At 37.2% G+C, this 23,628-nt stretch overlaps 1 protein-coding gene across 3 annotated transcripts in view; it reads left to right on the top strand.

Moving 5' to 3' along the window:
* The window catches only part of TECPR2 (tectonin beta-propeller repeat containing 2), a 44,095-nt gene that overhangs the window by 4,668 nt on the left and 15,799 nt on the right, over nucleotides 1-23,628 (top strand). For 2 of the 3 annotated variants that reach the window (XR_005829172.1, XM_040602495.1), the window contains exons 2-17: nucleotides 79-363; nucleotides 477-605; nucleotides 1,053-1,184; nucleotides 2,146-2,303; nucleotides 3,434-3,746; nucleotides 4,543-4,675; nucleotides 6,008-6,478; nucleotides 7,134-8,128; nucleotides 9,588-9,771; nucleotides 11,729-11,902; nucleotides 14,125-14,305; nucleotides 15,752-15,893; nucleotides 17,239-17,479; nucleotides 18,266-18,355; nucleotides 19,180-19,413; nucleotides 22,534-22,682. Coding sequence is in view for 2 of the 3 variants with exons in the window: in XM_040602495.1 (XP_040458429.1) it covers nucleotides 130-363; nucleotides 477-605; nucleotides 1,053-1,184; nucleotides 2,146-2,303; nucleotides 3,434-3,746; nucleotides 4,543-4,675; nucleotides 6,008-6,478; nucleotides 7,134-8,128; nucleotides 9,588-9,771; nucleotides 11,729-11,902; nucleotides 14,125-14,305; nucleotides 15,752-15,893; nucleotides 17,239-17,479; nucleotides 18,266-18,355; nucleotides 19,180-19,413; nucleotides 22,534-22,682 (3,960 nt within the window). In the remaining variant the exon portion in view is untranslated. The remainder of the gene's footprint in view (nucleotides 1-78; nucleotides 364-476; nucleotides 606-1,052; nucleotides 1,185-2,145; nucleotides 2,304-3,433; nucleotides 3,747-4,542; nucleotides 4,676-6,007; nucleotides 6,479-7,133; nucleotides 8,129-9,587; nucleotides 9,772-11,728; nucleotides 11,903-14,124; nucleotides 14,306-15,751; nucleotides 15,894-17,238; nucleotides 17,480-18,265; nucleotides 18,356-19,179; nucleotides 19,414-22,533; nucleotides 22,683-23,628) is intronic. The other variant, XM_040602496.1, reaches the window with a different exon arrangement.

Genomic DNA, 23,628 nt, shown 5'->3' with positions numbered 1-23,628 from the left:
GCTACATTGTGGCTTTCTGTTAACCATTTACTCTTTCCAAAAAAGTTAATGACATATCTTTTGCTTTTTGTCTTTCAGATTTCCTTATGTGGTCAAGTAGATGTGTTTATTTCAGCCTTAAAATTGCTGATGTCAGTGCTTGCTATGGCATCTGTGGCTTCACCGGTTATATTTAAGGAGTTTTGTCCCTTATATTATCTTCTCAATGCCATTCCTACAAAGGTCCAAAAAGGCTTTCGCTCTGTTGTGGTATACCTCACAGCACTTGATACCAATGGAGACTACATTGCCGTGGGGAGCAGCATTGGAATGCTTTATCTCTACTGCAGACATTTAAACCAGATGAAAAAATATAATTTTGAGGTAAATATCAACTTTTACTCTTCTCTCTTCTAATGAAGCTGAGTTGCTCAGAATTGAGCTGCTGTTTGTGTCTTATTAACTTTGTGAGTTTTATGTATGTTTTGTTTCAACAGGGGAAGTGTGAATCTATTACTTTTGTAAAGCTGTTGAGTTGTTTCGATGATCTAGTCGCTGTTGGTACAGCCTCAGGTCGGGTTGCGGTTTTTCAGCTTGTGTCTTCATTGCCTGGAAGAAACAAACAGGTAAATCTTTGCATTTGGCTAAACTCCTATGAGGTTTAGTATGGCAAATCCTAGTACAGTGTTAGCATGATTCTTTAGGGTAGTGAAAGTGAGATAATTTTGCCTGACGAAATATCTGTGAATGTGTTTTAGGCTTCCTACATTAAGCTTATAAAAGCAATAATCTTAAGGCATACTTTTTATTACAAAAGATACATTTAATCAAAAATGCTTTTTCAAAATGTCTCATTTATAATAAATGGCTGAGCTATTAGGTGGTGGGTTTTGTGGTTTTTTTGGTGGTGTGGGTTTTTTGGGGGGGGGGGGGGTTGGTGCTAAATAAAAATTAGAATGACCTGCACTTTTGTACTTGATCTCTCCAATTTATCAGTCAGAGTCACTGAATAGGTTTTGTGTCTCCATTTTCTCTTCTCCTCATTCATGTATTGCTTTGGTATTGTTTCACAGCTTCGGAGATTTGATGTTGCTGGTATCCACAAAAGTAGTATAACAGCTTTAGCTTGGAGTCCCAATGGAATGAAATTATTCTCGGGAGATGACAGAGGGAAGATTGTCTACTCTGCCCTAGACCTAGACCAGGTGAGCATTTATTATAGAGGCCTTAAATCTCATTTACAATTTTCTGAAAGAATGCTTGTGTGTTTAAATATTTAGCAGTTAGTTAAGTGTTTAGTATCACTTATTTAGTTGGCCTGCTTTATTGGTACACATACACTTGGCCAACTGTGCACACACCCAAGGAGATAGCCTTCGCAACTGCCTTACCTTTTAAAAAATAATGTATTTTAAAAACAAAGTGGTGATCCTTCTTATTTTACCACGTTCCCGTCTGAAGTGTCTGAAATATTTTCCTTCAGCTTTCAGCCAGTCTGTCTCTTGTTTGGAAAGGGTGCTTTTGAATGATGTGGTGTTGCTGATTCACTGTATTGAAGAAGTACTTTTGTTCAGAATTGTTCAGTAACTCAGTGTAGAGTGTGGAATAAAGGTAATGTTTGGTTTCTGCTGGGTGACTAGCAGACTAGTCACGGGTAACTAGTGTTACCAGTAAATGGAATTTTGCTAAGGTCTTGTTAATACAGACCTGGGACGTCAGCAAAGTAAGTACTAACTTGAATTTCTGTATGGGAGAGAAGTTTAAATAACAGCCATTCTGATTTACCTACGATTGTCCCTCACTTGATTTGACAGAAAGGTTTAACATCTCCAAATGTAAATATTTTCTCAGCATTGTATGGCCCGGCAGTGGAGGAGAAGGAAGAAAACGTGCCCTAGGGTTTCTATTGATTTCAAGTGAAATGCATTAGCTAATGGTCCAAGAGAAATCAGATTTCATAGTGTGCCACTGATACGCAGTCTGACTCCTCTCTTGTCTGCATAAGGGAACTCCACATTCATTAAACGAACTTTGTGCAGCTGTAGTTGAAAAGCTTTAGTTTATTTGTTTTCTCTTTCTTGGGCCTATTAACTTCTTTGAAGTGTTAGTTATTACTTTATATTTTTAGAAAGGTTGACTTGTGTTAATTGTATGTATCTTTAAAAGGGTATTTGCAACTCCAGCCTTGTATTGGAAGAGCCATCTTCAATTGTCCAGTTGGATTACAACCAGAAAGTGCTGCTTGTCTCTACTTTACAACGGACTCTACTTTTTTACACAGAAGAGAAATCTGTCAAGCAAGTCGGAACACAGCCCAGAAAAAAGTAACCCTCATAAAATCTTGATGCAGGCACATCTATTAATTGTAGCTTTTCAGAGTAGATTACAGAAAGATTGATCTAAGCAAGTGAAATTAATACAACACAACAGTCTGCTCATAAAAAGTTAGTTGCAGTAGCTATGTGTGCTCAAACATGAAACAATTCTACCTACTTAAAAAGTACATGGTTGCAAATATGTCATAATCATATTTTCAGGGCAGTATTATGCAAAAAAATATTTAAGATGTTTTCTCATTTTCTTTAAACTGAAATCACTGCCAAACTTCCTCTGTGGTCCTTCTTGGTTTACTGTGACTTGTTCTGAGCAAGCATTGTGATCAGCTCCATCTAACGTGTGATGTAATATCTGATTCAAAAAGCAAGTCAGCACCCCAATTTCACTTATTCACTGAAGTGAATTAAAAGGGAAAATGCGTAGCAAGCACTTAGAGCTGACTCAAAGGCTAGGAACTTCTTGTATGACTTTCTGGCATCTTCTATTGTGTAATCTCTCTTGGATATGAAGGAAGAGGGCACCCAGTCTTAGAACAGCATGTCTGACTATATCTGGAAGTAGAGGAAATTGAAAGGTTTGTAAGGTATCTTTCAGGGATATGAATTATAAGAGGAATATCAAGCACCCACCATCTTATGTACGAGGGGTTTTCTTGGGTGCTAGTAATAGTGGTTTTATGCATGAGACATGAAGATTTTAACATTTGAGGTCCATTCTGTGCTTCTTGCAAGGACAGGTTATCAGTTTCTTAGCATTAGTTTGTGGTGTTTTTCTTGGTTTTTTTATTAATTCTGGGAGAAAGATTGACTGCATAGTAGGTTCTTTCTTGGATGGATAAAGTGTACTGTTAAGGCTGTGAAGCTTATTAGGAGGAGTCATTTCACTTGCCTAATAGGTGTAGTGTGTGACATCTAAAGCTGAGGGAAAACTTGTTATTTGGAAGCACTGTTCTTGTGTTACTGTAACCAAATTTGTACTTCAGAGATTTGACCGAATACTTTGATTAAATACTTTTATTTTTCGTAATTTACATTTGTAAATTTGTGCTGTTAGTTTTAAAAATTGTTTCTAAGTGGAGTATATAGCTTTTAAAATAAATTCTTCTTTTTCATTTTAGCACTGGCAAATTTGGGGCATGTTTTATACCTGGCCTATGTAAACAGAGTGACCTGACGCTATTTGCTGCCAGACCTGGGCTTCGTCTCTGGAAGGCTGATGTTCATGGAACTGTTCAGGCCACATTCATATTGAAAGATGTATTTGCTGGAGGAATAAAAACTTTTGAACTGTATCCTCGTTTGGAACCACCTGACAGAGGAAGTTACAGCTCCCCAGAGAAACACCTTGGGCTTGTTTCGTGCTTTTTCCAAGAAGGATGGGTCCTGACCTGGAACGAATACAGCATCTACTTACTAGACACTGTGAACCAGGTAGATAAATGTTGTGGGTGCATATTTTGTTTGTTACTTGTTTTTGTTTGTGCTATGCTATGAGACTGTCTTGGGGTTATTCATTACACTTCTATGGTTTAAATCTGTATTTAAACCTAACAAAGAAGACTTTATTCTCTCCCTCTTCGAGTTGTCATTGCAATGACAGGCTCACAAACTAGCTTGGTATATTATGCATAAAGATTAAATATATTTAAAACTTTCAGTCTGGATGTTAACATCATAATTTTGGTAGTTAGAAAAGCATATAAAAATTCAAATTAGTAATGCAAAAAAGAAGTTTTTAGGTTGATAAAACGTGCCTGGAACTGCTTCTTTTTTCCTTTCTACTACTGTTGGTGTCTGCAAAAAACCAAGTACTACATTTTAGTTGGTATAGAGTGAGCTGTTAGCTATTTTGTCTTCTTAAAAGTGTGTATGAAAGTGAATACAAGCTATTATCTTTTTTTCTAATAGTTTTGAACATTTGTACTGTGACTCTTCTCTGCCACCAAATTGTATGTTAAGTTCTAGTTATATTGTTGCTGTTAGTTTGGACAGAGAAAACTAATAGATCTAAATTAAAATTAGTACAAAAATTAGCAGCACCACAATTAAAGGGTGCTTTCTTGTTCCTTTTTTCTATTTTCTTTCTTTTTTATAAGATAAAATCTTTATTCTGTAACCATATATGTTGATTAAATTCCAGTGAATGCTTTTGTTAAGAGCACCATCTTGTCCAAACAGTGTGTTTGATCTGATGCCGATTACTTCTTTCTGTGTTGACTCTTTATAGGCTTTGATTGGTGGCTTGGAAGGATATGGTGATATTGTGTCTGTGTCCTGTACCAACAATGAGATTTTTCTCTTAAAGGGAGATAGAGACATAATAAGAATTTCAAGTAGACCTGAAGGACTGTCATCAATAGGTTTGTATAGATTAGCAAACTTCATGTACCCCATGCAACATGGTGCCTATTGTACTTCTTTAATACTAAAAAAGCCAAAGCCACAAACCAAAACCACCACAAAAACCTTCAGGTTATTGCAAAAACATGCCAGATTCTGTAGAGTTACTTACCTGTTTCTACGAATTATATTTAGAGATCTGATTTATCTGCTCATCGGAGCTTGTGTTTTGGCTGCAGTGAGAATGGGGGCATTAAGAAATTATAGTTCCCTTTTTTTTTGAGAGTGGATCATCATTATCCTAGCCAGGCATCTCTAATCTGTGCATTTGAGACCTTATTCTAAACCACAATGCTGAAGCAATCTGGATTCCTGATCGTGGTTATCTCTTTACTGATCAGTCTTAATTGTCTGAGCTGGAGATGCCAGAATATGTTGATTCTGTGCCACCTGTCACCACCCACATTCTGGGGAAATCTCATCCTTCCCAGCAATGAAAAAGAAAGAATGGCAAAACCCCCAAATAATAGTCACTAAAATTCCAAAAATAAATTGAGAGTTTATTTTCTTATTTGTTGCCATCTGACTTCAGCATCTGTGTTACTAGAACTCACAAGACGGGGTTAATAATACTTCATTAATGATGGTGCTGTCTGATTTCTCAATCTTAAAGATTATAAACACCATTATCCAGCATATTATGCTCACAGAAGGTTTACTTACGCATGTAAAGTACTCCATCTTAGCTTTGTATTAGCAAAATGCTAGTAAATATGCTATGAAGTCTCACTGAATTCTAGAGAACTTTCTTATCACCATGTATTAGCAGTAGCTTTAGTCATTGAAGCAGTACTTTACTCATAAACTTTGAGGATTTTTTTATTATTTTAATCTTAGCATCCAAATATATTTTGAAAGGAGCCTTATTGAAGTATATTTTCTTCTAATTACCACAGTGGTTAGTCTAGTAAATTTTCCTTGATTTCCCCCCCCCCCCCAACATACTGAATGTTTTAATGAAAAAGTTAAAGATACAGGGTGGCACTTCAGTGTGTTGCACTGTTGGGTCTTAGCTAAACACCTGTACCATTCTTCATACCTAAACATAAATTCAGAATTTTGTTTAAAAAGTTTGATACGGGCTTTGGGGGATTGATGTTACTAAAATGATTTTATATAGATTTACTTACATGAAGTTTACATTGTGCATGTGGATATACATATTTGAAATGTTGTGAATTTAGAATATTTTTGCGTTGCATAAAGCTTCTTTTCTTTCAATACTCTCCGAGTACTATGCCTCTACTCATTTGATGCACTAATGTTTATACTTCTGTTTTTCTTTTGGTCAGTTTCAGATGTGAATTCAAAACTGCTGAATCCTTTAACGGATACGAGTCCTAAATTGCTGACCCCGTTATCAGTAGTTGCATCTGTATCATCTGGCCCTTCAGTGGAAACAGATAAAAAAATGGTTACTTCCCCCTCAGTTATGGATGATAAAAATGACTCTTATTCTTTAGTGAAAGATGATCTGGAAACTCCAACGCTATCAGAGAAAAGTTTTGATAGAGTGGGAGACTTGAGCAGTGAAACAAGAAAAAGGGTCTGCTCTGTAGTAAGCGAATCAAGAAGCAGGAGCAGTTCAGTAAATTCTGTGGACAGTGGCTCTAGCTTTATGATATGTGCAGACCAACTTTCAGAAGCTCAGAGAGAAGGTCAACTTCCTTCACAACGGTTCAGCACAATCAGCTCTGAAGATTTTGATCAAGAACTGATTGTGAAGCCAATTAAAGTAAAAAAGAAAAAAAAGAAGAAACAGGGTAAGTCTAGCAGAACTTTCTCTGCCACTACTCATTATTAGAACATGTCACTTCTGATATTACACATAAGAGAGTGTGTTTGACAGACTTCGTTTATATTATATTGTCATGCTCTTGAGCTACATGAGTGGTTGTAGGGGGCTGTTTGTGTTTCAGATGAAAGACAGTTTTGAAAATGATAAACTGAAGTCTTTTTAGATGTATTTGTTTATTATTTTAACTTAGGTTTGCTTTATGTAAACATGCTTAAGGTTCCAATGTATGGGTTAATGGCAACATACAGTGGACTCTGCTTCCAGTTTTATATTGGAACTGTGTAATATCTGTTTATCCGGTTTAGAATATTTGACAGTGTCTTTCTTAGCTGTGCTTTTTAATTTGTAGAATAGTGTACTTTATTATTTTAATTGTTTACTGTATTAATGTTACAACTTTTTAATATTTTGTTTTAAGACTTTTTTGGCTTTATACTTTATACATATACTTTAGTGTTGAAGTTGAAAAAAATCAGTATGTTGAATTTTAGATTTAACTCTATCCTCAGTGATAGAAATATTTTAATGTTTGTCTTTGATTGATTCGGAATTTAATAGATTAAAAAAAAATACTATCCCCTCCCCTTTTCTTTCTTTTTTTTTTTTTTTTATGAGAACAGAAAGCGGGACCAGGAAAACCCACAGCTCTCTGGAAGGTACACCAATTTATGAGCGTCAGCTTTCTGGTGATAGTCCACATTCACTGAATGCAGACTCCTTTTCCATGACTTCCAGCCTAATGAGTGGCAGCATTGATCATTTGAGTACTGGATCTCCAGATCAGGAAAGCATGTTCAGTGTGGAGTCCCATACAATGTTGCAAGAAGATAACGGTTCAGAAACTTTCAGTGTCCTACAGTCTCCTGAGTCTGCGACTATACTAATTAATGAAGAAAATGGAGATACGGTTGATTTACAGAAACTACCAAACAGTGATAGTGGCATGGGTACTTCAACTATTATAGATACTTCAACATCTGTCTCTCCTCTAATCATTACAGAAGACTTGACGAGCAGTGTTGATGGTGAATATAATGGTAGTGTGGTTTCTGCAAGCAATGAATGCTGTCTTGGAAAGCTGAGCCAACAGGAGGAGCAGGATTTCCCTACACTGTGTAAAATAGATGAAAACTTAGATAAAATGGAGCTGCAGGACACTGAAAAATCTTTTGAAGAGCCAGACCTTACAGACCAAATGTTTTTGGAATGTGACAGTGTACTTGGTGTTCAGAAATCGCTGACACCAAAGGAAAGTGGTGAAACTGGTAGGGAAGACCAACAGCAACTCTCTCTAATACACAGCGCTCTGTCAGATCCTTCTGTGCTCCACTTTGACATCTCTAACGATGTTTATTCAGATAACAGTTCCATTTCTGGATGGAATTTTGAAAGTGCAATCAAAGCTAAATCTAGTACTAGCACTGCTGAATGGGTAACAGATACTCATGAAAGTAAGACTGAGAAATCTGCCTCAAGTGATGAAGAGGATATTTATGGACATGGATTACCGTATTCATCCTCAGAGACTAGCATGCCTGAAGTTGGTGCTGGGCCTGGTTCCCAGGATGTGGCCAAGATAAGCCTAGATGAAATGGTGCTGTTAAAATCTGATCAGGTATATGTCTTCAATTTAGTTAAAATACATAATTGCAGCATTTCAAAAGAAACATTAATGTAACTTCTGTCCTTCTTTAGGAAAGCAGTTTTTTTTCTTGGTCGATTCAAGTAAAAAAAGTAAAGCATAAAGCCAAACAGCAATATGTGTCGTAACTCTTACAAAATGTGATGTATCAGACTTGAGAATGGTAGGTGTGCTTACAATGTGAAGCTGCACTGGCTATATTATTCCCAGCTTAACAAAAATGCTGTCATAAAGCCATCCAAAGACTGAACAGTAAAACCAAGTCATGCTTAAAGGCTGCTCCTTGTTTGGGTCTCCACTAGCCCAAATTCTCCACGATGCTATTCCCAACTTCATCTGACTTCATGGGTAATTAATGCTGATTACCTCAAATGGCCGGCCCCTAGTTAAAGGATCATTTTACCTGTAAATACTCAGAATAAGGATTAGTCTTTCTCTATGTCCTAGGTAGCAGTTAGTACTATTTAAAATATGGACATTTTTCCTTTTCCTGTTAACCTCTTTCCTTCGTTGTTATTTCGTGTGTGAACATTTCCAGAAATAGTAATTCTTGTACAGAAGAGAAGTACTAAAATTAATTGTAAAATCTGCAAAACTGCCAAAATCACTGTGCGTTTTAGCAGAACTCTTCCCGATGGAAACAATTCTTCTTGGTTGTGGGTTTTGTTTCTTTTTAAACCTGTAACAGCCTTGTACTAAGATGAACCAAATATTTGTTGATATAGGTTGGGTTATAAGTTGATGGTGTCGTATCTAGTAACAGGTACAGCCCAAAGTGTAGAAGTCTTTTAGTTTCAGGTTATGATATTCTTACACTCTGGAATGTTTAGATAAGCTTTACAGATGCTTATGTTGTAGGTCATGTATGTAGTGCTTGGGTTCACCTCATGCAAGCTATCAAAATTTTAAGATAGCAGTCTTTAAAATTCTGCAATGCGTGGCTCCTGTACCATACAGAGAGCATCAAAGCTGGATGTTTAGCTGTCTCTGCACTCCAGCTATCTTGTTCCCTTTGCTCATAACTTAATTTATGGACAATAAATGATTTCCTGGACTAAAGACAGACTGTAAATTTTTATATATTCCTTTTCGCATCTGCTGTTTACTTTAAGTATGTGTTCTTTAATTAATACAAGAAGATTTTCCACTTTTTGGAAGTAGGTGACACTGTGGAGGGGGTTGTGGGTTGTTAGGGTTTTTTTGCTGAAACTTTTGTTTTAGCAGTCTTACTTGGCAGTACATACTATCTTAAAGAACACTGAAAGATGCAGTTTTATTTTGCACAAGGCAAATATATTATTCATTGATTAAGGTACTTGAGAACCTTAAGTTCAGATCTTCTTTAATCAAAATGGGAGCTGCTGTGTATATGTAGCCATTTTCTTGTGCGGTTTGTAGACATCTGACACTGTTCTGACTCTACAGTTTTTAGTTTGCAGAGAGCTGGATGGGATACTCTGGCCCTGGTTATGGCATCCTGAGCCTGGTAGTCTCCGAAAAATATATTTGGTGCCTGGACTACAGAGGCAGCCTGTACTGCAGCGCCCTTCCCGCGGCCGGGCTGCGGTGGCAGAAGTTTGAGGATGGTGTCCAGCAGGTGGCGGTTTCCCCCTCAGGTTGGTTGGCGTCTGCCCCACCGGGACTTCCGAAGTACCAGACTTGCATAGAATTGTTTATTTGCTTTGCTCTCCTGTTTTTTTTCTAATAACGGCTATTATCTAATTAGGCGAAACTTGGGCATTTTTCTGAAAGTACAGATACGGTTCAGTGTATATGTAAATTCCACATAGGCAGTTTAGTATGTGGGGTTGTTTAAATAAAGTACTTCCAGAAACTTGGTGGTTTGGGGCTCGTTTCATGTAAAACTACTGTGGGTTAAAAAAAAAAAAAAAAAAAAAAAATTCATTCAAGGTGATATGACTGCATCTTCGCTACCTCTGCATACCATGTTCTAGTTTAAGTGGCTGTCATTCTAACAGGTTCACATTGCATTTTGGGAAGTTTTTGGCATGTGTCTGCCTGATTAAAGTGAACTTCAGAAGTAGCAGTTCCGTGGTAGGTGGAGATGGATAAAGAGGTCCTTGTCTATACAAAACCTTGGGTTTTGTTACAGAACTGCTTATGATTCCCAAATTTAAAATTCTTTTTCTTGTAAATGTAGAATGGTTTTGTGTGGGGGTTTGTTTGTTGATTTGATCATTTTTTTTAATACTAAAGAAAAACTTTCAATTTTTGTGTGGTTGGAAGTGAGGGTTAAGTTTGATTAAAATTAAACAGGTTTTGACTGTAAACTCATGTCACTTTTGGCCTTCCAGATTGTTCCAGGACTCGTGTGAAAATACAAGTTTCTCAGACATTTTCTTTACTTAGTCTCCTGCCTTGCTGCTACTTTTCTTCCCCTGTCATCTCTAAAACCATGTGTCAATCTTGCCTTCTCTCTGTAGGGAAAGATTTGCTATCTGTTTTAAGAAGAAAGATCTGTAGCTGAGCTTTCTTATGGACAAAAAAAATTTAGGAGTAGCTACAGTAGGTGAGATCATCATAGGTTCATCCAGCTCAGTATCTTGTCCTTAACAGTGGTCAAAGGCAGATGCCTGCAGGAAAGGAACAGGCTAGCATGTGTGACATTTGCCCTTCGTAGTTTCAGACTGCAATTGGTGGCTCAGAGATTTCCTGGGCAAAAGGTTGTTGCTCTGTGCTTATTATCCTGCAGTTCCAGGAACTCACCCAGTTTTCCATTGAACTCGTGCAAATTTCTAGTATCCACAGTTCCCCGTGGATATATTGACACAAAAGCATTTTAATCACAAATGTCAAAATGGAATCAAATGCTGCTTTGTGGAATTATTCAAAGGAAGTTAATATGACAATGCACTGCTCTGGTATGAGCCAGCATGGATGCCAGTCAGTACTTAAGTTTGGAATTCTGTTTGGTTTTCTTATTCTGACCTGTCCTTGCTAGTTTGAGTGAGGGGAAAATTTCTCAAGTTGGATTTGTGCAGTTGCATTGCTGCATTTTGTCTGCTTGTGACATGACATGTAATGAGCAGGTAACAGTGCTGCCCACTGTGATGTGCAACAGCACACCTGTTCAGGTATTTGTCACTCATGACTGGTCCACAAAAGTTATGTTTTAATGCTAGTATTTGTAAACAGTGAAAGTACTACAATTAACCCCTTTTCCTTTATGTACTGAGGATGTACCAACATAGTACAGAAGCAAGCCTTGAACTTCAGTCTCTTAATAGTAGGCTTATTTGTCCTTGACATGGAACTTGTTTTGTTAAGTTTACAGTGTGTAACTAAGGAGAAGTAACTTGCATTTGAACATTTAAAAATTGTACATACTCTAATGGTAAATGCATTTCAGGAATTCCTAGAGAAGTTAGCCACTGTTCTGGTCTTGCTTTTTAACAAAGAGACAAAAAAGTTGTTTAAAACCTCGCATTTTTGTTTAATGCTACTGGTTTGCCTTTCCCCTGGGATTCATTTAGGTGTAGGCATGAGAAGTCAGCTGTCGCTGTTACAGTAATTGCTAAGTGATACTATGTTCTCTCTTAACTCCTCATACAGGGGCTCTTCTCTGGAAGATCGAACAGAAGACTAACAAAGCGTTTGCTTGTGGAAAAGTAACTATAAAAGGAAAACGCCACTGGTATGAGGCTTTACCCCAGGCTGTATTTGTAGCTTTAAGTGATGACACCGCCTGGATTATCAGAACAAATGGAGATCTGTATCTGCAAACAGGTACCTGAATTAATTGCAGGTTCTTTGAATTTTTGTGGGCTAAGATTTTGAGTTCAAGTCTATGGAATGGAATGCTCACAATTTGGTTTAAACTTTTATCCACCACCAGCACATAGGGAAACCTTTTTAACTTGAGAAATGGTCGGAAACAGTTGTGAGATTCTGGGTAATTAGGAGACTGGAAAAGCCAGTTCCTGGCCACTTATTTTTTTGTGCCAAGTGGAGTATCTACAGTATAGAGAATTTATGATATTGGAAGGATATGGGATAGATGCAGATAAATAAAAAAGGATTGCAGAAAATACTGAAATAATATCCTTGCCTTGAAAATGGTATGATGCACCGAAACAACTGAGCCTGAAGTGGGTTTTCTTTTCTTGCTTTAAGGATTTTAACAAAGTTTTAAGAAGAACTTTGAAAGGTGATGAGATAGCTGTTCAGAAGAAATTCAGGTATGGGGGGCAGAGTAGGGGAAAGTAGAAGCTATGTGTTTTGAAAAGCAGAAATCTGTTGGTGGTAAGAATTACCACTTGATAATGAAAGGAAGATATTCTGAGATAGAAGATCATAAAGTGCTTGGAAGTATAGGCAAGTGGTATGTATTTTACATGATAAAGAAAGTAAAGCCAGTGGAGGAATATAACGGGCTGTGGAGCAGCAATCATCACAGCTGCCTTCTCACTTGGATGTGAATGAGGCAAGAATCAGGAAAAAGGGATAGTGCAGTGGCAACTTTGAAATCATGGCCTTAGTTTTATCTGCTTCAGTGAATAGAAGAGGATGCATTTTTTAGGTGTTATGCGGACAGTATTTGGGCGAAATACAAGGAGGAAGGATGTAGCTCCAAGTTTTAGAGTTAAGGGATAAGAGTATCAAGGACTCTTGGGCATGCAGGCTTTGCACAGAGAGCTAAGTTGGTGAGAAAAAATTACAAATAACATGATGAAGGAGTTACTGGAAAAATAAGAGGAGGACTAGGCAAGACACACTAAAGCAGGACAGCATTCTAGAATGGCTATCAAAATTCTTATTTATCTTCTATTTAGTTCTGGTACTCTTCTAATTTCTCTTGTAGATTTAATTGCTGTAGCACAATATAGAAATTCTTTGTGATTAAGAAAACTGTTGAAATGCACAGCGTTGTTTCAAAGATACTGTACTCTTAAATTATTTTCTTTTAATTAAGTGTAGTAGTTAAAGAGAAATAAGTGTCCTGCTCAAGGTCCATGCGTATTGCCAACGAGCATGGGTAGTGTTGATAAAGAGTGAACTTTTGTTGCCAATCACACAGGGCTCTGTGGAGGTTTTATTCTCTATATTCTGTCAATATTATTCTTCCCTGCGAGAGATTGGTTTGATTACATCAGCTTACATTCTGCTGTTCTTAGACTTCTAAATTTGTCTTCAATGCCAAAAAGAAATTCTCAGTATATGTCTTGTTAATGTGAGGCAACCAGTGATAGCTGTTCCTCCAAGATCTTTTCGTTCTTTCCACTGTTCTGTCTTCACTTCCATAACAAAAGTGTGTGCTCAGAGGTTTAAAAATGAGCATTCTTTGTGTTATTTTAGAATATCATACAGAGGAGGCTGTTCATACTTGCTTCGGCATCATGAGAAGGTTAAGCAAAATCTATGGCTCTCGAGGAGTTTCACATGCAGCTGTGTAAATGAAGTGTAATTGTGAAGATGACATGTTCCTGTAGATAATATGTATGAATGCGTGCAAACTTCCCATAAATCTGCCAGAGCCTCTCCCCTTCTTTCAACACTGCACATTGTGGCATGCTCTTTTTGTAATTTCTGCCACTATTCAGATAGGTTTCCTCTTCTCCTGGCACGTTTGAGTAAAAATGCTTCCATTACTGCTTTTTTCTTTGATGCTTCTGTCAAGTCTAATACAGGTTTTATAAATGGAGATTCCTGATCCTGACACTAGAGGGAGGAAAGGAACAGAAATGACAGGACAGGACTTGTGTGTTCTGTGGGATGTTGAAGGATATACAGCGTTTTATTTATTAAAATATAAATTCAGCTATATTAGATGAAATGATTAATAGTTGATAGAAGGAACAGTCAGTCAAGGAAATACTGATCAAATGAAAAACGTTAGCATGCCAAGGATATTCCCTTCCTGATTTTCTTTTGTTGAGTAGCTTTGTCTCTTTTCTTTTAGTTGCAAAAAGCCAAAGTTTGTAAAGCAATCCTCATTTTTTGATTTCTAGGCCTGAGTGTGGATCGTCCTTGTGCCCGAGCAGTAAAGGTTGACTGCCCTTATCCACTGTCGCAGGTTACATCCAGAAATAATGTTGTGTGGGCATTGAGTGAGCAGCGGGCCCTGCTATACCGGGAAGGAGTAAGCAGCTTTTGTCCTGAAGGAGAACAATGGAAGAGCGATATCGTCAGGTAATGACACAGTGGTGGGGCAGCATCATAACCAGAATGACACAAATAATTGTTTTCAGTGCTGAAATTCCTTGATGTTTGAGAAAGTGTTACCTGAACTCATGTGTATACAGACCTATATGAGTGTGTGTCCCCTTTAGTCTTTGTCCAGACATATTCAGAGTAACTGCTGGTTTTCTGTCTGATGAATGACTTCCATGTAATGAAAGAAATTGCCGTAAGTAGAAGTAGAAACACAGTTTAAAATGAGTTTAAGAAAGTGAGAACAATTTAAAAAAGATCTTTATAATAATCTGTCAATATAATTTTTTGATTATATACTGTTTCTTTAATCTATGCCATAATGGCTTTAATGAATTCTCTGGATATTTGAATTAAATTTTTTTCTGAGATTAAATGTCAGCATTTTCTTGGTCATCCACACAGATAATACTTCTCTACTTCGCAGTCATATCATTTTATAAATATTCTGGGTAATTGGTATTTAGCTTTGTAGTTGATCCTATGCTCACAGTGATTAATTTGAGATAAAGTTAAAAGCACTGCGTGTTTACTGCTGGCTTTGAGAATCTAGAATATAGTCTCTCTTGTGACGTCAGCCTGAAGCAAGTATAGGAAGAAATTCCAGTTCTTGTTGTCATATGATTTTATCTTCCACTGAATATCCTGTTGTGAAGCTTTAACTTGTGTTAGCTCACAGCCTGGTATTTGGCCCTTGAAGACTCTAAGGAGATATTCTGTGTCTTGTTCAAATCTGAACTTTGCATGTGCTTTAATTAGTGTATTTAATGAAAATATCTGCTTGGCCTATGCCTTAGGTGGAGTTAAATGTTCTTGGGCTTTGTATTACAATTGCAGAAAGCAGTCCCTGTTTGTTTGTAAGTCGTTGAGAGAGGTTTTCTGAAAGAAATAGCATTGTTGGCTACCTTTTAAATGTCTGATATGATCACCTGATCCTGTTGACTTTCTGAGCTTGAAAATCAGTTTAGTTATACAAGAAATTTCTAGTCCTAAACTCAACATTTATCTTTGCCATGTAGTTAGGTTGAGTTTTTTATTTATGGTCCCTGAACTGCTAGTATAGTTCTCAGAATAGGTCTAGGAAGTTGGAGAAGATACACTTATGAAGCTGCTTTATCAAAAGTCAAAGATCACAGCTCTTTATTTCTTTTTAGTTTTATTGTTATGTATATAAGTTTGAAATCTCGAGGGATCTTTGAAAGGCTTACTTTTTTTGTTGTTGAATGGTTTTTACTTACGCAAACTAGTAAAATTGGAATTACTGAATTAACTGTGAAAATTTGAAATCAAATGTGGTTTTGAGCTTGGCCACACTGAGTTTGATGATTTTGAACTGCCGTTAGCATTTTAACAGCTTCCTTAAAATACTGTAAGCATAGATTTGAAGTAAGTTTTTTAATTTTTTGTACTTGTTTGCATTTCCAGTGAAATGCAAGCTTTGGAACCAGTGTGCATAACCCTTGGAGATCAGCAGACATTATGGGCTTTGGATATCCATGGAAATCTGTGGTTCAGAACTGGTATAGTTTCAAAGAAACCACAAGGAGATGATAACCATTGGTGGCAAGTAGGCATTTTTTTTATTTTGCTTTCAGTTTAGTCTTTTACCTTAAGTGTATTATTTGCATTGTTTTCCCATGGGATAAAATTCAATGAAATGTTTGATATATTGTAGCACTCTTTATTCAGTTTATTAAAACTGTGGTGTGGCTATGGCTGAAATCCCTTTTCATGTCTTCTATAAACAAGAAGGGGAAAAAAATGCCCATACCATGGCCATCCAGAGCAGCATCACAGCAGTTTTCAAGAACACAGGAAATGCTCTACCAGGTCATATCAATGGTGCATGTAGCTTGGTATCTTAACAGTGGCAATAGGATAGGACAAGCTGTTTAGGCAGAGCATACAAGTCTGGCTGCTGAGTGCAATCTCTTCTCTTGTCTTCCAGTATCCATCCTTTTCCTTAGCTAGATGAGACAAATAATAAGTAACCTTGCAAAAAAGTTTCTATTACATGTCTTTCCATTCAGTTTTTTTTGAAAATGTGAGATGCAAGGCTGTTTGCTTCAATCACAGATCATGTGGGTAAAAACAAGTCAGCTACTGCAATTACTCTCTGGTATTGATTTAGAATTCCCAACTCTTTGTTTTCCCCAGCATTTTTTATTTTCCCTTGAGATAGGGATGGGGGCAAAGGGGGTACAAAACCAATTATACAGAAAATTTGTTTGTCTATGTGTCTACCTAAGTTAAAAGAATTTCAGTTTATGTACATATATAATATCTTCTTGCATGTAGACATCACAAATAGCTTGGGTTTGAGGTTGTTGACAAACTGCTCTTTTTGTGCACTTAAGTATTTCCTTCCTTTCTAGGAGTATCCCAGTGTGTGGCCAACCTAGTTGTCCATGACAGAACTTGGGCAACTGTTTATTTAGACCTCCTCCTGCCTTATGAATTAAAATGCCCATGAGGTTGTTGTAAAGGAATATTACATACAAATTTTTGTGATGTGGTTTAAATTGCCACACTATGCAAGTTTCTCTCTTCCTTTGGGAAATGGAAAATTCGACTCGTAGCTTGCAGACTTCAACAAGTTTTTAGGGAGAGAGAAGAAGAGAGATGTCATTCCAAAACAAAAGGCTTTCTTAAAATGCAGAATTCAGGGTGGGTTGTTGGGCAGGAGGGAATTGTAAGATGATGTTTAATATTGGTACTGGTTTATTATCAAGACTCTTACTTATTAAAAATGTACTGTATTGTTTTTCCCTTCCTACACTTTGAAGGTTTCTAAACTCTTGGTAGATTTCCTATACATAAAGTGCACACACGCACACACAGAGCTTCTGATGAAAGGTTCTGCAGTTCCCCCAAAAACGTAACTAATTAAGAACACTTCATTTTTGTTCCAGGTAAGCATCACTGATTATGTAGTGTTTGACCAGTACAGCCTGTTTCAGACAATAATCCAGGCAACTCATACAGTGGCAACAGCAGCTCAGGCACCTGTGGAGAAGGTGGCTGATAAGCTTCGAATGGCATTTTGGTCACAGCAGCTTCAGTGTCAGCCCAGCCTCCTTGGAGTTAATGGCAGTGGAGTCTGGATCTCTTCAGGCAAAAATGAATTCCATGTGGCAAAGGGAAACTTAATAGGTTGGTGTGCTTTTACATCTAATATTTTTAGGTTAAGAAAAATAAATAGAATAAGTAACTAACTACAGTTTTGTCACCACAAAAATTATCCATGGTGAGGCAGGGCAGATTTAACAATTTTTTCATGTTTAAAAATTAAATGAAATGATTCCTTAGCATTTGATCTTAAATACTTCCCATTTAAAGGGAAACATTTTGCATGGAAAATTCATTGTCCACTACTGAACTGTGCACAGGTTATTTCTTTTAGTACCTGCATGTGTCTCTTCTCTGGGGTGAGAAGGTAATCTTGAGCTATAGTGCCTGTTTTATCTAGCACAGGGGAGTCTGGTTCATGATTGGTGTGACTATGCAAAACAGTGATGTTATGGTTTTACAGCATTAGAGGAATTGCTTTATTTTTCTTGCTATATTTCTCAAAATAGAATTTTGATTTAGTACATTTCCTTGATCAGGTAAACACTAAGAATAGATCTAGAACATTGTCCGTTTAACCCTGTCACCATATTGGTCTCCTGTTGAAGACCATTAATCTTCTCCCTTATCCTTCTTTTCTGCACTCCCACTTTTCTCTCTGTGTGTGTATACATACATATATGCATGTGTCAGGAGGTAGTTCCCCCTCCCCAACAGTTTCTTCAAAGATTTACATAGAAAATCTTGTCTAGTTGGTTGTTAATAATTGATTGCGATAGAATTTCTTTATATTTTTAACAATTTAAATAATAAAAAATTTTAATACAGAATTAAGTTTCATTTTAATACCACTCTGTTCTTTCTTTCAAGGCACTTACTGGAATAATATTGTGCCTCGTGGTACTGCTTCTGCCACAAAATGGATTTTTGTGTTGGCTTCCACAGCTTCATCTAAAGAAGGTTAGTGCAGGCATACGATATCTGAATTTTAAATAGAGTAGAATTGATGGTGTAAGTAGTAAAATATACTGAATTACTTCAGATTTTTGGTGCCTTTTCTGTATGCAGGGAATGTATTTGAAGTGAGGTGTAAATACATCTGTAAAACTACTGGAGATTAAAAAAAAAAGTGTAATGTTCACTCTGCCACCTTTGGTGCGGAGTGGCATCCAACAGAGAAATGGGTAGTCCTTTAGGAGCAGTAACTTCCTAAAAGGCCGAAGCACGAATTGCCAGAATTTCTAATATGAAATCCTAGAGCACGCTTTGCTAGAATGCCTATGCTAACCAAGTACTACTGGTACTGCTGTCAGCATAGTTACTGCAGCAAATGGCACAGTTTATTGGTAAAAGTGCAACTATGCTAGGGAATTCAACAGCTAGTTACAATAGTTAGCAACTGCATTATCTAAACGCACTGGTGTTATTGGTGAAAATGTGTGATTTAGAGCTGAAAGTGAATGCTGTTTTTCAAAAGCAAGTATTAAAGAAGAGGAAAAGAGCAAAGGGAAGTGGTAGTGTACTGTTATGTATGTCTCCTTTCTATTAGTTTCTTCAAATGAGATCACTTACTACTTACTTGATTTGAGAAAGGGAGTATTTAGGTCCCTAAAAAAGGGCTTAGGATGTGTATTTGTACTTCAAAATCTTACCCTATGAACATAGCCAGGAAGCTTTAGTTTTGTCTTCAAATGTACTGATTATTTTTTCAGAAGTAGTAGATGTGTAAGCTTTCTCAGAGAGGATTAGGAATTACTTCAGTAACAGAAATGTCCTTTCCATAGGAAGCTTTCTGTGGCTATGCCAAAGCAACAAGGATCTGTTTTGTGTCAGTGATCAGAATCCTCAGTTCCGTCCTTCTACGGTGCAGCTGCCACCAGAGGCTGAAATGGTGCACTACTCGGCCTGCCAGGATGCCATTTGGGGTTTGGATAGTCTTGGGCAGATATTTATCAGAACGCTTTCATCCAGCTGTCCAACAGGCATGCACTGGACAAAACTGGATCTCTCTCAACTAGGTATGCTATTTTTATTGAGAAAACTATCTCTAAACTCTCTTAGCGGACAGTCGGTATTTTCCTTCAGAGGCATCTTTTGGTTTACTGATGTACAGTATTGCTTGTACTGGATTAAATAGTACCTTACAATAATGACCCTCACAGCAGAGGAATGTAAAACATCAGGAACAGCTATGGCTTTCAGACAGTATTTCACTTAGCCTTTTGCTGGACACAGCATGTTTACTGTTTGCAAGATGTGTGCGTGTGATTCTTACAGTTTGTCAGTCTGAGATAACTTGGCCTGACACAGTGCTGTGCAGGTGTACCAGTAGCTTTAACTAGTGTAGTTCTTGTACAACAGGATAACCAAATCATGTGGTTCCATACATAAGACCCTGAATTTTGTGGTTAAATGCATTCTTAACAGAGTGATCAATGCTTTGTTAGGATCCTGTCAAGGAAAAATGGTGCTCCAAGAGTGGTATTTTCCAGGAGTGATGCAGCTGATAACATTCTTAGGTTCAAGTTTATGCTGATCTAATGATTCAGCATAATGTTAAGAATGTGCTGCTGGTTAACTGCTCTTTTCATTTGGTTAGGCGTAAGGCCAAGGTTGTTGACCGTGTTTTGATCATTAAAATATCCTCTCAGTTTGTCTTTGGGATAATCAGGCTATTTGTCAGTTTCATCAGTAGTATTCCAATTAGATTTGTTTCTTTGACTATCAGAACATTCTTATCTTCATGCTAACCTGCTTTCCTGTTTCAAGTGAAGTTAAAAGGCATTGAGGCTATGCACCATTTTAAAAGTAATTCAGTAGTTTTGCAATTTTTCCATTTTTAATGGCAACATTCATGACTAGTCTGAGAACAAACAAACAATGTTAACTTTAGGGTTAAGGAAAGGCAGACACAGCTGGCAGACTTTAAGCCTCACATACAATTTTAGGATACAATTTGTAATACTTCATGGAAGACTTCTTAAAATGTGTCTTTTAAAACTAATTTGTTTGCCAGTTATACGCCAGATTTTCCAGACCTGATGAAATGGTTCCAAATAACTAGTTGTACCATAGTTTAATCACTGCTTAACCAGGGGGGTGGGGGTGGGTGGGTGAAGTTGCTGTAAAATGCAAATCAGGATTCTGTATGGAAATGATAGGGTTGCCAGCATTAATGTTGAAATATTCATATTTTGTTGGTAGTATCTTTGTCTTGCATTTACACTATGCACTGGGAGTAGTATCTAGTAAATTTGATTAGAGTTGCACTATTGCTATGAGGGTTTCTAAACACAGTAGAATGACCTTTATGTTTCAACAATAAACAATGCTTCTGAATCATGCTACTTTCTCTAAACAGTAGATGAATGCTGTTAGCATGACCTTCTCTGAAGATAAAAACAGTAAGTGGGAAGGGAGAAACCCCAAAACATTTACATAAGGACTGCATTTTTGAATATCAAATTGTACTGTAGACATAAATAATATCAGCTATGCCGAGTAGGTGATATGTGATTCCGTGTTTGAGTGCTTTGATGCTTGTTTGGATCAGAACATTTCAACAGCTGAGACATCATGTGGCAAGGCCATTACTTTGAGTCATACTTCATGTTAGAAGGAATAATGAGGTTTTAGTAAGATTTTGACTTTGTAGCTGAATGTGAAGCCCCTGTCTGCCAAATGTTGTAGATATTCTTACCCCAAACAGTAGAAGTTTTTTGTGCATGGTTTTGTCATTTGTTTTTAGTGTGAAACTGTATGATTAAAGGAAATTCTGGGGTGAGATGAATTAATTTGAATTCTTACGATTCAGAAAGTTAAGTAATTTTGGTTAATAAGAAGGTAGGTTTAATATTACAGATAACTAAAAGATAAAGCTGTCTAGTTCTGTTGTTCCCTGTTCTTTATCCCAGCAGGCCTTAATGACAGGGAATATTGCCTTCCGCAGAAATAAATGCACTAAACTTGCACTCTGTGGGATAAAATTGCGCCTCCCTCTTCAAGGAATGCTGTGGCTTATGTACTTTACAAGGATTTGTTGCCAGATTTCACGTCACTGAAGAGAGAACTGTTACCAAGAATGGGATATCCCAAGCAGTACTGGCATGTTCAATCAACCAGCAAGGCCTATTTTTAGTCTTCAGTTTGGATTCTGACCAAAGCATTCCTTCTGTAGTGTATCTGTACTGATTGGGTCCCTCTTTCTGTAAAACATGTTTTCCATTACTTAGCATTGTGTTGTCCCGACACTGGAAGAAAAAAATAATCAAGTGTTATGTATATTACATCACATGGCTATTCTAAAATGAATGTGAAAGAGTAAGAGTTCCAGTTGACAGTTAACTAGCAGTTCTTTTTAGTCTAAAATATCAGGTATGCTTCTCTACTATCTTTGCAAACTTTTAATGGCAAGATTGATGGGTGCGATTGGGTATGCAAAAAAACCCAAACCAACAAACCCAACCACCACCACTATCCCTCAAATTCCAAAACATACTTACTTGGCAGCTTTGTTTTCGTTGTGCTGACTTACATATGGTTAATTTGAGATAGATGTAATAAATATATATACTGTTGAATATAAATCCATTTGAAAATCAGCTCCTTTATTTACAGATGTGACACTGGTGTGTCAACACTGAAATGCATAACCTCTAAGCATATTTTTAAAGTGCTGGTAGCATTAGGAATGTTCTTTGCTGAGTGTACTGGCAGATCGACACCTTGAAAAGTCCACAGGCTTGGCCAGCTACAGAGAAGAGTTCACATTAGGTCATAGGAAAGTTTGACTAGGCACTGATAACATTTGACACAGAATATTTCCCTGCTTGGATTCAGTTATTTTAATAGCATATCTTTAGTGTGCTTTAGAAATTGCAGTATCCTGTGAGTAAAACATTTAATTTTTAGATATAAAAGATAAATACCTTACATATACTACCTATTGGGTTTTATTCACTGTATCCAGTGACACTTCTTTTTTCTCTCACAAGTTGTATTTAGTCATTTATGTGACTGTGTTTAAAGCTAGTTTAATACAATCAAGTATTAATTAATTAATTAATCAATTAAAGTTCTCATTATTAGCTGAATTTGAAAGGAAAATGCCAGAATGCCAATAGTCTTTTTGTTACTAGGTGCTGTAAAGCTGATCAGCTTGACCTGTGGAAATCAGCATGTTTGGGCCTGTGACACTGGTGGTGGCATTTATTTCCGTGTAGGAACTCAGCCTTTTAACCCAAGTTTGATGCTTCCTGCGTGGATAATGATTGAACCACCTATACAGGTAAAATGTTGATTACAATTCTTGTAACCTAGTGGTTAGCTCTATGCTTTAAAAAAGAATAGTTTTAACGTTAATGGAAAACGATAGAGACACATTTTAAATGTGTAGCTTAAAACTTTGTCCAACATGTTTGAATTCTACAGGATTTCTCTCTCACTCAACCCACAAAAAAAACCACAACACTCTCCTGACTCTGTATAATGTACTTTGAATATGCTGCCTTATCACCAGGTCATCCCAAATTCATCTAATTGTTACAAATACATTTTTTTTTCAAAAGAGGAAGCTTTTGTTTTCCTTTCTGTCCTTAATGAAAGCATACTCTTCTTATAACACAGTAGCTTTATAGGCACATAGTAGAATGCAGCCCTGAACCACATACTGAATACCTGATGAACTCTGTTGAAGAGGCTGGGCTGGCAAACAGCACAAAGCAGAGGGTATGGGAAGGCTCTGCTCAAGTGGCGTGATGCTGAAGCACCTGCCTGCCTCTTTCTTTCTTTGCCCTTGTGAGTCTTGAATGCTTGCTAGGGTGCTGTGCCTGGATTTAGAGACTTTCCTTACCACCCAGTTGTTCGTACACGTGCAGTACAATTGCAGCTCTTCTCCCTTGTTCCCAGAATGAACAGACATTGTATTCTTTCTACCTGCCAGCTGGGAGGATTGGAGTGGAAAGAAGCCTCCTGAAATACCCCATGAGCATCTTTTCTGTATATAGAGAATGGACAAAATATGTTCCTCCAGTCTCTGGGTGGTTTTATCTCTCTTTAAACCTCAGTGCTTGCTTTTGTTGCTGGTCTAATGCTTTGCAAACTAAACTATGAAATGGCAGTGATTTCTGTGTCGTGGATTGGGACTGCTGTAATGGAGCTGACCTCCGACTACTGATTTTTTTCTTTGCTCCTTGGTCTGAAATCACTTGAACTGTTTGCTGATCTGGCATAGT

The sequence above is a fragment of the Falco naumanni genome, chromosome 7 (genome assembly GCF_017639655.2).
Source record: "Falco naumanni isolate bFalNau1 chromosome 7, bFalNau1.pat, whole genome shotgun sequence".
NCBI classification, from domain to species: domain Eukaryota; kingdom Metazoa; phylum Chordata; class Aves; order Falconiformes; family Falconidae; genus Falco; species Falco naumanni.
The sequence above is the reverse complement of the archived record's forward strand: the minus strand, read 5'-3'. Positions and strand labels throughout refer to the sequence as shown.